This window comes from Strix uralensis, chromosome 5 (genome assembly GCF_047716275.1).
Source record: "Strix uralensis isolate ZFMK-TIS-50842 chromosome 5, bStrUra1, whole genome shotgun sequence".
NCBI lineage: Eukaryota > Metazoa > Chordata > Aves > Strigiformes > Strigidae > Strix > Strix uralensis.
In genome coordinates this window covers 83850786-83865303 of record NC_133976.1, presented here as the reverse complement: position 1 = coordinate 83865303, position 14518 = coordinate 83850786, and the positions used below count along the sequence as shown (strand labels likewise).

The window sequence follows — 14518 nt, the reverse complement described above, 5'->3', positions numbered from 1 at the left end:
GGAATTCCACTTGACCTCCCAAGCCCAGCAGCTTTCAGAGTTCCCTGTGAGGGAACAGTATCATGTCCTGGGCTGCTCCAGGTCCACAGGCTTCCCTGGTTTTGTAGCTGCAAGTACCAGTTTCCTGGTCTGTGGATGGTTGATGTTTCTAGCTGTCAACAGACAGGTCAACAAGGAGACAGGGTTTTGAGCAAGGGGGAAACCTGCCAGGTTTTAAACTTCGGTGTCCAGGGGAACGTGGTTGAGATTTAGTAGAACAAACAGGGGAATGGTTTGTTTCTGAGGAACTGTCAAATTCTAGCAAAGAAATGGATTTGCTACAATTTTTCTAATTAAGTATACCAGTCACCTAATATAGGCATATTCTCTTCCCCTCTCTGATTTCTATGATTCAACATACTTCAATGCTTTGGATGTGCATCCGTGGTTTTAAAACAAACAAACACCAAGACTAAGGTTTGGTTACAGTCTCTCGAATTTAAGTAGAATTTCCTGGGTGCAACTAAGGTCAGAATTTGGCCTGGAATCAGGTGGATTTCCACATTTGCTCGGCTGGGGACTCCTGCTTCTGTGTAAATCAGAAATAAATGCATGGAATTTAGTGGAGGTGCTGGTGTCAAACCTGTCATCAGAGGCTGAGTCAGTAAAGGCACAGTCTGAACCAGAGACACAGAGAAAGATTAAGGTAAACAAATGAACTCACCAAAGAACAACTACACCAACCAAATTTTCTTACTGATGGTTAAAAGGACAGCAAACACTGAAAAGTCACCAGCTTTTATTTCAGAGGAATGAGGCAAATGAGAACAAATTTTGAGAAAAACGCAAAATGAACAGGAAGATTTCCTAGAGGAGGAAAGACAGAAAAAAATGAGAAAAACCAGAATATTCCTCTGGACTTTAAAAATGTATCTGTTTCCCCAAAATGCAAACTCTTCCAAGGGAGACCACTCCCTATCCTAGCAGATGTGAAAAGCAGCTTTATCTTCCCAGGGCAAGAGTTAACTCCATGAAGCTTTTGTTTGGTTGTTAAAAAAACAAACAAACAAACAAACAAAAAAAAAAAAAAACAAAAAAACAAACCCAAACAAAAAAACACACAACAAAAAAAACCCAACCAACCCCAAACTCATCTTGTAGTAGTATTTAGATTATTTTTCTTTTCTCAGTGCCTGTAACTTACTCATTTAACACAAAAGCTAAACATCGTTTTTGAGTGTTTCAAACTTATGAAGGCAGTTTGAATACAGAAAATGCAACTTCTCAGCAGAAACATAAAGTCTCTGTCCAGATTGCTTCATGAATAGCTTTTGTATTAATAAATTGATTCTACATTTTTTCTAAGTACATATAGACTCCCCCATCAAGGAGGAAAGACATATTAGGGCAATACTTCCTAAAGGTGTTCCAGTATGGTTGGAACTGTTGCAAATCATGCTGGCTGACAGAAACAGCCAGGCTATACCAGCCACTCTATGCCACCAGTACACAGTCTCTCCAGGGCTGACTTTCAGGTGGCACCTGTACTAATAAATACAGCAAGACCAGGATATGGTGTCAAGCACTGGCATGCAAAGCCTGCTTCATGTAGGCTGCTTTATGTGCCGGTGCCACACAGAAGAGCTGTGGGATGTATCTGGCAGATGGTGGTACTCACCATACACACCTGAGCAGAAAGTGTGACTCTTCTTGAAGACACAGACTTGTAAAGGATAAGTATTCCTATTCTTATTTACAAGGCTGAGAATATTTAAAAGATCTCTAGTTTGTAGGACTTTCAGATCCTCATTGCATTGGATTAATTGTGTTTCTATTACTATTGATGTTAAAACTTCCATTCACTTCTGAAAATAAGTGTCAACTGTTTTTGAAAATCCCGCTTTCTGGACCTTAGGGCCATCAGGTTCAAAAATCTGATAGCCCTCATTGGGACTAATGTCAAGGAGTTTTTAACTACAGTTGCTTTCAACTCTGTATATGTCTGAAGAAGCTGCTAGGTAGTCCCTGTCAATATGGGATGATTTAATAACATGCATTGCTCATCAGAGAAAAATTTATTTTCCCTTTTTTTTTTTTTTTTAAAAAAAAGTATATTTTGTCCAAAATCTTGAGAGATCTCACTTCTTCCAGTCTGAGTCAGCTCTTTTCCCTGTGTTACAAAAAGGATCAGTGCTTAAGAGAACCGAAAGTAGAGGGCAAGTGGGTGGGATCCATGGTGGGCAGGAGGGACGAGGTGGGAATGCTGTGAAGGAGCCCAGCCTGTGAACAGATACTCCTTGTAAAAGTGGCAGAGCTGAGGTGGAGAGGGAGTTATTCAGCACGCCGATGTCATGACAAGATGCCTGACTCCCTGACAGGAAAACGCGCACAAGTTTGTAGAAAAATTCCAAGAGGGGCGATGGGTTGGTCAATGCCACAGAGAGCGATTATATAGCAGTCTTACATGGCCTAAAGGGAGGGCAAGGACAGTGCTAGGAAGGCCAGAAAGAGCAGGACAAAGAAATAGGATGCACTGTTCTCGCAGTGCAGTCACATATTGACCCCTCCTCTTCCATTCGCGCACACACATGCATGCATCATTCCTACACATATGTACATTCAGCTTGTATGTGTCTCCCATCTACTCTGCAAAACCAACCTGGCCTGAAAACTGGATGTAAGCCATAAAGCAGGATGCTGGTAAATGATGACTATTGAGGCTGCGGTGGTGTCTGGTGACCTAACACTGTTTTCAGTTGTGTCATTGAGCAGTCTGAAAGCATTAAGGGGTAAAGCTGCAGAAAAACAGAACAGCAGAGAAGGAATGGGCTGCAAATGGATAGAAAGGATGGAAAGGATAGAAAAAAAATTGTTATGTAGAAGGACAGAAAGTGGTTAGAAAAATGTGAGAAAATAAGAGACTCAGAGTGGAAAAGCCTGAGATAATAGGTCTGGGGAAAATCAATTCAAAGCAGCTATATTAAACGTCAGGGAGGAAGTTGGAAAGGCATAATATTGAAAATTAGCTAGCCATGATTTAAACAATATATTAGTGCTGGATTTATTACATAGAAGTTCTTTTATAGGAGAAGAGAGAACTACAGAGTGCAAAAAGTCAGTATAATTACAGAAGGTAGACAAAGACATTTTGGAATGTCACCTTTATTTTTGGACCTTCTAGTCCCACAAAGATGTGGAGGAAATTGAGGGAAGTAAGAAAACTGAAAAAAACATAATTAAAAAAATAGAAGAAAAAGCTTAAAGAAAAAAAAATCATATGCACTCTGTAAGACAAAGAATGGGATTAAACAAAGGACAGCTCACGTCAAGTATTTGAAGAATATATTCAGTAAACAGTAACAAGGAAGGAAAGTTGCTCAAGATGTTGGGGGAGAAGTGGGAGAACATGCAAATACTAATAAACATCAAAGAAAACCTACCCTCTCAGGAAGAATTTTTATGTTATGGAGTTACCTCCATCATCCATTTGGAAAGGTGGTCACGTAAAATAAGATTGTGCAAACTGTTTGAGAAATGAGTGGAGCAAATAGTTTTGTACTTATCACAAGAGTTGAAAACAATGAACTGAATAAGTCTTTTCTAACTTTTGAATGAATCCAGGAAAGAACCCCAGCACATGGAATGACACGTCCCTCTTAATGACCGTGGTTTTGTTACCTAATCCGGGGCAGGGTAAAGTCTATCTTTTTCTAAAATGGTATCACTGGACTTTATTTTTGCTGCTACCTTGCAGTTTTGTTTTGTGCATACTGCTTACATGTTAGGAGTGGGTAAGAAAGTGTGGGGATGGTAGAGAGAGGACACACAGAGGCATGTGTCCACATTCTTCCAAAGCATTTCTTAAATATTTCCTCTGTAGCCTTTGCATCTAAGGAAAGGTTTTTTTACTCAGCTGACTATACATTATCTATTTTTTTCCCCTAAGGCATCAGTTTTATCATTATCATTTAGTATTTCTGAAACCAAGCTCATCACAGATCTCAGCTTCTAGTGGTATTTCAAGTTTACCTCAAATACAGCATACTAGGAAAACTAGTTAAATGCTTCCATCAGATTTATGAGGTCTGTATCTGATAGCTAAAAGTCATAACATTTGATCTTGGTTTGGAGCAGAAACCAAATACTGTCCAAATCCCATCTCTCAAGGGGACAAAAGCTGCTTTCATCTTGCGAGTGTGCTTGTCCTCCTCCTGGCTGAGGCAGAAGCCACAGTAGAGGATGCTATCTTAGAACTTGTCTAACCACAGAGCTATTCAGAAGCAGCTGCTGGATTTAAATTTCACACTCACAACCTGAATTCACTTCTGAGTGTAGACGAGCCTTTAAACATTCATGGAGAGTACAATGTACTTCCTTCTGTAACTCTCCAGTTAACTGCCAGTTACCTCTCATGATATCAATTTAGATTTCTGGCAAATGTGGGTGAATTTTGTAGACAATAGCCTAGAAATATGTATTTCTGAGTTAACTAGATTAACATTTTCTCACATGTTAACTCAGCTAATGTGAGATAAAATATGTAAAATCTATAGCAGGGACAAAGCCAAAATAAAGGAATTTATTGCAGGAAGGTGTGAAAGACCAACTGAGAAGAAGCACATTTATTGCTGTGGTTCCATTATGGGCAACACACACAGCTGAAGCACATGAAATGTTGGAGGAGTGCTGCAAATCTTAACCTGTAGGATGCAATCCTCCAAGAATGTTTTCATCACATTTGTACAGGTTTGTAATAGATAACGCAAATGGACTTTGTTCTATGGAATCTGTATATTTACATGGCTAGGCAGGAGGTGACTCCCTCTGAAGTACAGGCATAGTGGCAATGAGTCACGCACACTGGTTTCCCAGCCTTGCCTGATGGAAACGTGGAATTACCTGCTATCCTTTCCATGTGCATTGAAATGCAACCAACACATTACTTCTCTGAGCTCCAGATGACTACCAATGAACTTTGTTTCAACATGTACAGACACACAACCTTCCCCAATGCACCAGCGTCCTCATTCACACGTATCTTTAGCACACGTTTCTGCAGACGGAAATTTCAAACAGAAACTTAGGAGCCAAACTGGGAAAGACCCTTTTGCGTGTGTGTGAAGAGGTGGAGAGGAGAGAGAGGTAGAAAGCTAAGAGAGGGAGGAGTATATGGCCTTGTGATCTTTCCAAATGCCTGCTGCCCTGAAGGAAAGGGCCACCTTGCTAAGCTTGCTCACATAGCAAGATGCTGGTACCATGTGAAGGAGAGAGGAAAGTCTTAACTGAATTGGATGCTTGGGTGTGGGGTTTTTTAATTCCTCAAGAAGTATAATCTTCCTTTCTGTGGAGGAGTCCCCTTCCCCTATGGACTTAAGGCTCATGATACAATCAGGAACATAGCTCTGTATGTTCCCTCTAGCACTCACTTCACAACCTTGAAACTACTCCATATCCACCCTTACCACTTCTCTCTTCACATGCACATGCACATCCCATCTGTCCCTTCAGAAAGCGCCTTATCCCCACATCCCCCACTGACAGATGTATGAACAGGGATGGTTGTCTCCCACACAGAAACAGCTGCCATCCACCTCTGTCATCCTTACCCACACGCCGCTGCTTTCCACTGTCCACTCCTCGTCACCACGAAGAGACAAACACATGTCCCCGCACCAGCAAACATCTGCAGGGACACCCAGATGTTCCAGCCCTTGCAAACACATTTCTCTAGCTGCGTCGTGGCTACAAAGAAGTCCAGGTGGACACAAATACCCCATGTTCTGTGCACTCAAACACAGCTTTGTCATTCATGCTTTGATCCCCTTCCTGCCACAATCCAGCACCCATGGTACCCATCAACCCCTTTCTCTTTTCCTGGACAGCTGTCAGGTTGATGTCACTGTTTGCTCTTTACTTTCTCAGTGGCTAGGCGGGGAGGAAGAGGAGTGGCTGGAGGCCAGGGCATTACCCTGGGCCACGCTGGTTGCAGTGGTCTGAGCAGGCTGCCGTCTGTGATTTTACTCCAGCTGAATCCTAGTTTTCAGGACCACTGGCTGGACTCATGCTTCTCCCCTTCATGGACCACTGTCCTCACCTCCTGCAACCTGCCATGGTGAGAAGTTCACTGCCACCAGAGGAGAAAGGGGCTACAACCAGCTCCAAGCACAGCCAGGAAAAATTATCCAGCTCGAGAGCTCGAACTGGGCTCTGCAGTGGGAAACCAGCGCATAAAGTAGGACAATGGGTTCCCAACACAGCCTATGGCTGCACAAACACTAACTGCGTATTAGCTTAGTATTTTACAGGGTACATGTTTTTTTGGCAGGAATTGATCCCTGGAATAAACCAGAAAAGGAACTTTCATGTGACTGATGCTATGTAAGGTTCAGAGGCTTCAGCCTTCAAGCCAGCAGTTTGGTGTGATCAGTCTGTTTTCTCCCAGTGCAAGTCTCACAGGATTACTCACAATCTTCTGATCAGCTACTGGTGGAAATGAACACTTTCCTACCCAGCGTAGGACAGTGCTTAAGAAGACACCAAAGCCCTAGGCAAGCCCAACGATGAAGATGTTCGTAGAACAGATTTGAAGAACAGATGTTGTCAATATATGCGATTGTTTTGAAAGGAAAGATGTTCTTAGTGTTCCTCTCTCACACCCAAGATGTATCCTATATTTTCAACCTTCAACCAGCTGCACATTACTCCAGTACTGCTTCAAGCCATGGAGAAAGCTATTACTTTCTTGTTTCCTATGACTGACATCTGTACTCCCTATGTGTACTTCAACCCAATGGTTGTTCATCCAACAGCACTGTTAACTACCTAGTAGCTCTGTTAACTGGTCCTAGAGAAACCTCTTTGCCATTTTGTGCCAGCAGTAGTACACTGAAGTTTTAAGGCATGAAAATAAAGTGCATTGTTATGACTCCAAATGAAGCTGGTGTAAATATTTTAGTTAGACATCCTGGGATTTTCTCAGGGTTATTCAGTAGTTCTTTAGAAAAAGCCTGCAAAATCTCTAAAGGAGAGTCTGCCTGCTGTGGATGTCATGCAGAAGAAAAGTACATCTAGCACACATTCAGTCCTATTGCTACCCACGCACCAAACCATTTTCTCAGTTAGTCATCTCTCCCTACCCTCCTTCTCAATGCAAACATTGCTTCTTAGCACTGGCGAAACTCACCTCTGTTGTGTGTCTTACATAACTTATTTCGACACAGAGAGTTGTGCCACAAACGCAGTGGGCACGTGATTCTTACCCATCTTACACATCAGCATGGCTTCCTGGGTGCGTGTTTGTAACTTCCACACAGACAAACATCCCTTACAGCAACCCACGACTCTTACATGCCCCTCAAGGATTTCAGCTTCTCCCTGCAGACCGACTGGATCGCTCTCATCACATGCCTCCCTCTATGACTCTGTCAGTCACGTAAGCACAACACTCACTGAACACATCTGTCCCTGACGCGCACACAAAACCAGCATCTCATATATCCATGCACCTATCATCACTGACTATATGCATTTATCTGTGTCTGCTGCTTGCTCTCCCCTTGCACTTAACTGCCAACCTGCTCTTACGCTGCTATGCTTGCATGTACGGCCCCTTGCGTACTTAGACAGCCTCCCTTAAATGAAGAGACAGATAACTACAGATGGCTTAAGCTGTCATAAACTTTTCCCCACTCCTCATCACTCTTCCCTCCCCCATAAGCTGTTTTCCTTCTTCTAGGTCCCACACCCAGATCTGCAATCCTTACCTGTACTTCCCTCATTTACTTTGAGCATGCTGTGTGCACAACTCTTTTATTTGACACAACTTTTCACTCCGTTCACCTTCCCTTCCACAGCCCTTACAAGCAGGCACAAAGTGGCAGGTACCTTTTTCACACACCATCGTGTGTCAACCTACGCTAAGCTTCTTACCCCTCATAACATGAGCTGTCATTCCCATTCACTTCCACTTCATGCCCTACAGCTCCTAACTCCACTTGCCTCCCCACACACTTCACACTTTACTTTTGACCTGAGTACAGCCATGTGGCTTATACAGCCCTCCAGGTAGTTATCCCTCCCATTCCTTCTCCTCCCACCCCTTTATATCTTTAGTCATTTCTCCTCTGGCACATTTGTTCCAGTCACTCTTGGTGCTTCACTTAGCCAGTACCTACCACAGAGATATAAGCATATTTGTTACATCTCTCTTAACAGAAAATCACTCCTTTGTGTATGTGTTCTCCTCCTCTCACACCCCTGACATTATTCCTTACTTTCCATTATTTTCCTCTACTGCTTCCCCTGTAACATATTGCCTGTTCTTTCACTGTGTTATCCCAACTGCCCAGTAAGGAGGCAACCTCTGTTTCTGCTGGCCAAACCACTTCTGCACCTTTACACTACTTTCTCTGTTTGGCTACAAAGCAAGACAAAACTAAATTTCCTCTCACCCTGTGCTCTCTCAAACTCTAAACCACCTCTTGCCTAGGCATCTTTACAGAAAACCTAGCTCTAAATTTCATCCTCATGCCTCTACATTCCTCATTTTATCCCCATTCTCATGCTTCTCAAGACCTGCCACATCTTTATATTCCTGTCACAGTTCACCCTGCACCCACGACTTCCACTGTCTTGCATGTCCTCACAGCACATTCACACAGCTTTTTCTCCAGATCTGTCTCTCCTTTGCAACCAGGCAACACACTCCATCAGGCTTCCAATCTCCTCTGAAATTTCTCTAAGCAACTACCCCCTCACATACCTTTATGGGTCCCTATACCCTTTAACGATCACCACACCCTATCTCCATCCAGCTCGTTTTTTCCTCTGCGTTCCTCTTCTCGGCATGTGTTTCCATCACCATTCAAGCCTTCCCTTTCATACTCTAACACCTTCTTTGCAAATACATCCTCATATCTATTTCTTGACAGAATCAAAGGTGTCTCTTTTAGACACCCCCCACAAGCATCACACAGCTGATTATTTTCCATACCTTTCTCCAAATAGACAATAGTTCACATTTTTCTTCCTCCTCCAAACATCCTTTGTGCCCTGTGCTTTCACCTTTCTCCCTTCACTCCCACTCCATACCCTACCCCCCCCTTGCAGACCCCAGCATCCTTCTATGTCCCTTTCATATCCTCACCCAGCCTCCAGTCTGCACCTTTTCCCATCCCTCTGAAGTGTTACTTCCCCTTCTGAGCTCCTAAACTTTTTTCCACCCACAAAGATCCTTTTTTTCCAGTTGACCTGCAGCAGTTCCCCTTTTAAGCTGACCATATTTTAAGCTGACTCACCTGCCCTTATTATCCCAATACACAACACATAGCAGTTTATTTTTGGTATATAACACTTTTCCTTCAAACTTCTTAATCTATCTTTTTATTACTTCTATTTCTATCTTTTTATTACTTCTATTTACATCTTCTCTCCCTGAAAAAAAAAAAAATATCCTAAACCTACATGTATTACGTACCTCAGTATATAGCACCCTTCTACACAAAGCACTCCCCTCCTGGCTCTGCTGGTACAGCCTCTTCTCCCCATATTTTGGGTCCGCCACCTGCAATCATGTATAGTTTTCCTCCCCCCCACCATGCTCACACAGAGAGCTCCTGGTACTGACACGTGTATCTAAGACCAGTCTTTTTACTACTAGCAGCTGGAACCATGCCGAACTCTCTTCCATTCTCTACTGCTTTTGTCTGCTTTGCCATAAATTGAGTTTTTCTTTTTTTTATTATTAGATTTTCCTTTTTTTTACATCTTATTTATAGGTGTTTCTTGCATCGCTCCTCCACTTACAGGCTCGCACAGATCAGGTATTTCTGCGCCTGAGAATGTCTCTCCTATTTGTCTGGGTATTTTCCTGAAGGCACAATGTAAAGGCAAACTTTACATACCATTTGCACTCCTCATACAACAAATCACATGAGCCTAACAGCAAAGAGTGCTTTCTGAAAGGTTGTAGCTCATAACAATTTACTGGACCATATAGCACACATCTCTGTCTATTTAAAAAAAGGCGGGGGGGGAGGGGAAAGCAACCCCCCTCACACACACAGAGTCATCTCTAAATAACTGGTTTTGCAATATAGGAACCAGAGAATGTGCGCATAGCAGCCCTATTCAATCCAAAATATCCATCTCTCCGGATACTGCATATTTATAGTTCAAGAGATAGGACCAACACAGAGCTTTCCCGTTTATTTTAATGAAGGATTAAGAACTGATCAGAAAACTATCTAAACCATTCAAGGACTTTTTCCCCTCTTGGCTAATAGCAGTTTGGTGTCTCCATAAGGATTCGTCAGTAACTGACGCTTTAAGCTGTATTTCAGCTGTTTAGATGAGAAACAGCTTTCTATTCTGCTCTCTATATGTGTGTCTGTGTTGATTAGTTGTGTGCTGCATTCCTAGAAGGCACTTACCAAACACTGAAAATTGCAGCGTAAGAATAGTTTTCCTGCCATCCTAGCACAGAGTGAGTGTATCTTTTTCACCTAGACACAGATGTGCAGGGAATCCTTTGATCTCCAGTTCCTCCCAGAGAATTTAGTGTTTGGGTTTGAGGAGAATGGGGATTGATTCAAAGGTCATGAATAGGGTTTCCAGTGTCTGGCACACACACACAAAAAAAAAAAAAAAAAAAAAAAAAAAAAAGGAAAGCTTCAGTGAAGTTAGTTACCTGATACAGGTCTAGAAATTGGGAATTTTGACTTTGCTTGTCATGGGCTCTAACTTTCCCTGAGGGCAAGCACGCTACGTATGCTGAGGCTGGTTCTTGCAATCCACGCTCAAGATTTGCAACCCCTTTTGTTATATCTGAAGTTGCTGGTTTCCCTCTTAAAACCAAGGGTCTCCTTTGCTTTTGCCTCTTAAATCAGACTCCTTTAGCACCTCATATTTCTCCTCTGCTGTTTTCTTGCCAGGGACCTGAACAACAGTGTGCAGAGCAGGACGAGAGAGGAACCTCAGACTAAAGCAAGCTATAGGGCAAGTAGGGGTGGGGGAAGGAGGAGGCACAATGGGAAAGGCAACATTTGGGACAGATCTATTGCTTACAAGACCCCCCCTCCTCCCCATTATACTTCTTTAAAGGACCCCTCTCCCCCCCCTCCCCTCCCCGCCCTCTTAGGACCCTATTAGAAAACGTCAAATTTCCCTTACCGTGGTAGGAGTAACCATGGCATCCGTGTGAATGTTTCCAGAAAAGTCGACATGAAGAGAAAGGTGGATGTAAATATGTTCATTCAAAGTCCCAAAGTTGGTCTGCTTGGGTTGTGCAGAGTTGCTCTATGGGAGAGGAGCCTTAAACTCTGAGTCCCGTGAACATAATCTGCTCGATTATAACAAACCAGCTCAGCCAGATGGCTCTGTGCTCTGCAGATTAACCCCTTTATTGCCACGCTCTGCTTTCCCTACCTACCATTTATAATAACCTTGCCTGGTTGGGGAATTTCAGAGAATGAGGCATTTTTTTGAAAATGACAAAACCGTCGTAAAGGTCATTTTTTTCCCCTGTGTGCTCTAAAAAAACCATCATGTGCCTATTTTCTTTTTTTAATCCAATTGACGGTTTTATTCCTCTTCCTGGCAAAATCTTTTCATATTATTAAGAACAGTATTAACACCAGGGAACATTTTAGAGAATTCTTTTGTTAAATCATAACCATCTCTTCCGGACTGTGATTCTCAGAAGACAAGTATTTTATTGCAGGAATGTCTCTCACTCTAATGGTCCATCCACTCCCCCCCCTGCCCCCCCCTTTCCCCCATACTCTCTCTGTCTCCCACATGCACACTCACACACATGCACACGCACACCCTTTGGTCAAACTGACAGCATGTGTTGCTATTCTTACCCATATTCAGAAGTCATTATAGGACATGTAAAACAGGTGAAATAGAGACACAGAACTAGAATACCATAAGCTCTGCTCTCTCCCTCTGGCTTCTCTTTTTATCTTTTTTTTTTTTATTACTTCCAAATCTTAGACAAATTTATTTCTTTGGTTAGCATTTCTGTCAACCAAGTCACCCCCCATGACACAAAGATAAGTGTTGGGAAAAATATTCACGGTTAAGAACAGACCTTAGGATGGATTTGCGTCCAGATATTCCTTCTGTTTTGATTTGCAGATTAGTCCATTAAGTAAAGGATGGCGAGTGCCAAAACCATGGAAAGTTCATCAGCAACCAGCAGCGACTGGTTTCCAAACTTTTTATTTAGAGTGATCGCTCACAGAGATGGCTGATAAATTTAGCTGCATGCCTCTAAGTCTCTCTCTAAATTTACATGCTTAAGTCATCTTTCTTTTCTATTTGATTCAAGCATAATTGAGCAAGTCATAATCATAAAAACACGGTCATATAAGATACGATACAACACTTCAAATCTTAAGAGTCACCAGATTGTTTCCTTAAAGAATACTTCCTCTACTTGTTCGTGAAGTCTTTTCTTTTGTTATTTAACCAAGGAATTTTTTCCTCTTTCCCCTCCCTATGTAAGGATGATTAGCCCTCTCATGCTGTCAAAGCATTGTACCGTCTTCTTTAAGACATTTTAATCTACCTAGATAGTTGTCATAGTTTTATTAAAATGTTTTCCACTGTGTATTGAAATACAGTCGGTGTTGTTTGTTGTGGTTGTCCTTTATATACTTTTTTCAACCATAAAATAATCCTATTTAGGGAACTCTGAACTCTACAAATTGCATCTGTCATAAATTCTGCCTGTTGCTTATTCCCTCTAACTGCTCAGATGGAGAAGGGAAGAGTCATCTTCCACAGTTGCCTCCTAAGAATTCTGGACTATATCTTGCTGTTCTGCCAATCAAAAACCCACTCAAACCTTGAATAACTCTAGAGCCTTTTTGCCTTCACCGTTTGACTGAATGCTGTTTCCATCCTTTTTAGAGCTTTTTCAGCTAAGAGGCGAGAATCAGAATTAAATCTTGTCGTCCCCCCCAGCCCCAGGACTGTAGTCAGATCTGAGAAATACTTAAAATGTGACTCAGCTTTTAATCTCCTGAAGTAGACAAACAGTGCTAGGACTAGAAAATTTTCCTGTGGCTGATGAATGCTCCTCCAGAGGTAGGCAAAGGGTTAAGCATCTGAAGGCAGCCCTAGCCCGGGAACTTTGCTTTTGCAGCTAGCCCAGCAAAAAAAGGAAAATAAGTAGGCTACAAGTAAATGTCCTAGGCAGAGGGGCTGCCTGCCTCTGATGGGAAGCAAACCTGTCAGAGCCAGGCAGTTTGCACAAGTTGAGGGGTTTTGCCCTGTACTTGTGTCTGGGTCTGTGGGCAATGAGACGCCTTGTAATTTGAGATGTGACACCTTAATCTTGCCAAATATGTGTGCACTGTAAAAAGCATTGTAGACAGGGTGTTTTCGCAGCTATAGAAAATGGAGACATGTTTGGTCCTTGCAGTTTTCCAACCTTTCTTCTAAAGACGTTTCTGTTGTTCTGAAGCTGTTTCTTTCTAGATATTTTTACATCTTCATCTGTTATTCTGGGGGTGGGTTTTTTTTTAATGCTAACCCCTAGCACAGGTGGATTCTTTTTTACTCTATAAGTATGTTTCTGAATTTTTGATGAGAAACAATAAAGCTCCCAAATGCTCATCTTATTTTATGTATCGCTCTTGGATCTGAGGTTCGGACATGGCAAAAAAAAAATTGTTACTTTGAACAAGTCTCTGTTCTGTCTTGAAGAATTTGAAATATTGCTCAAAGCATGCTGTAGAAACTCATATTAAATTCTGGGGATTTAAATTGAAATAATTACTAGACATTGATCTGATTAATTAGGCACTTGATCAGACTTCAAAATATGTAACTTTTTATGAAGGCGTGTATTTTTCTCTACATATTAACAGATACCACTGTAATTACGTTTGATGTCAAAAAATTGAATATTTATAGAGAAGATATACATGTAAGCATGTAAATGGATGAAAATTTTATTTGGTTTAATGCATGCCTTGGGTCATTATAAAAGCAGGGAGTTGGTCTTCCCCATTAACCGTTAGCTTTTGCAACAGCACCACTTTGTGGTTGAAGTCCCGAATAGATACTGAAAGGGGAAATCTCTGCAGGGACACCACATACGCTTCAGCAAGTTTGCGCTGTTCCCATGGTAGTTTTGGTATGCATCGACAAACACACTTACCTGCGATTGAAATATGGTCCAGCCACATGGTCCTCCATTTATGAGATGGTAGTTTTGAAGTAAAGACACAGAAGAAGAAGCGGAAGCACATGAGCTCTGAACATTTTGCCTAACGAAGATCTTCAATACAGGAGGCTGTTTGCCTTTCAAATGTCAAAATCACTTTTGTTCGAGTTTCCAGAATTTAATAAAGGGTCTGACAACATCTCTAGAAAAGATTTTTCCTTGGCATGTGTCGTAAATATTTTGTTTAAAAATTAATCCAAGCGTGGTTTTCTTTAATTCATGGAAATGGTGGTGGGAAAGAGTAGGCTATTTTAGAAATAATTTTTTTAAACATTATTTAAATATTATCTTAAGAATACC

At 41.8% G+C, this 14518-nt stretch overlaps 1 protein-coding gene across 3 annotated transcripts in view; it reads right to left on the bottom strand.

Moving 5' to 3' along the window:
* Positions 1–11269, bottom strand: part of NTF3 (neurotrophin 3) — a 55186-nt gene extending 43917 nt beyond the window's left edge. The window contains exon 1 of one of the 3 annotated variants that reach the window (XM_074869513.1): positions 11149–11269. In XM_074869513.1, coding sequence (XP_074725614.1) covers positions 11149–11166 — 18 coding nt within the window. In that variant the 5' untranslated portion in view covers positions 11167–11269. Of the gene's footprint in view, positions 1–10409; positions 10868–11148 lie in introns of those variants that run through there. The other 2 variants (XM_074869514.1, XM_074869515.1) reach the window with 2 other exon arrangements.
* Positions 11270–14518: the final 3249 nt, after the last annotated feature.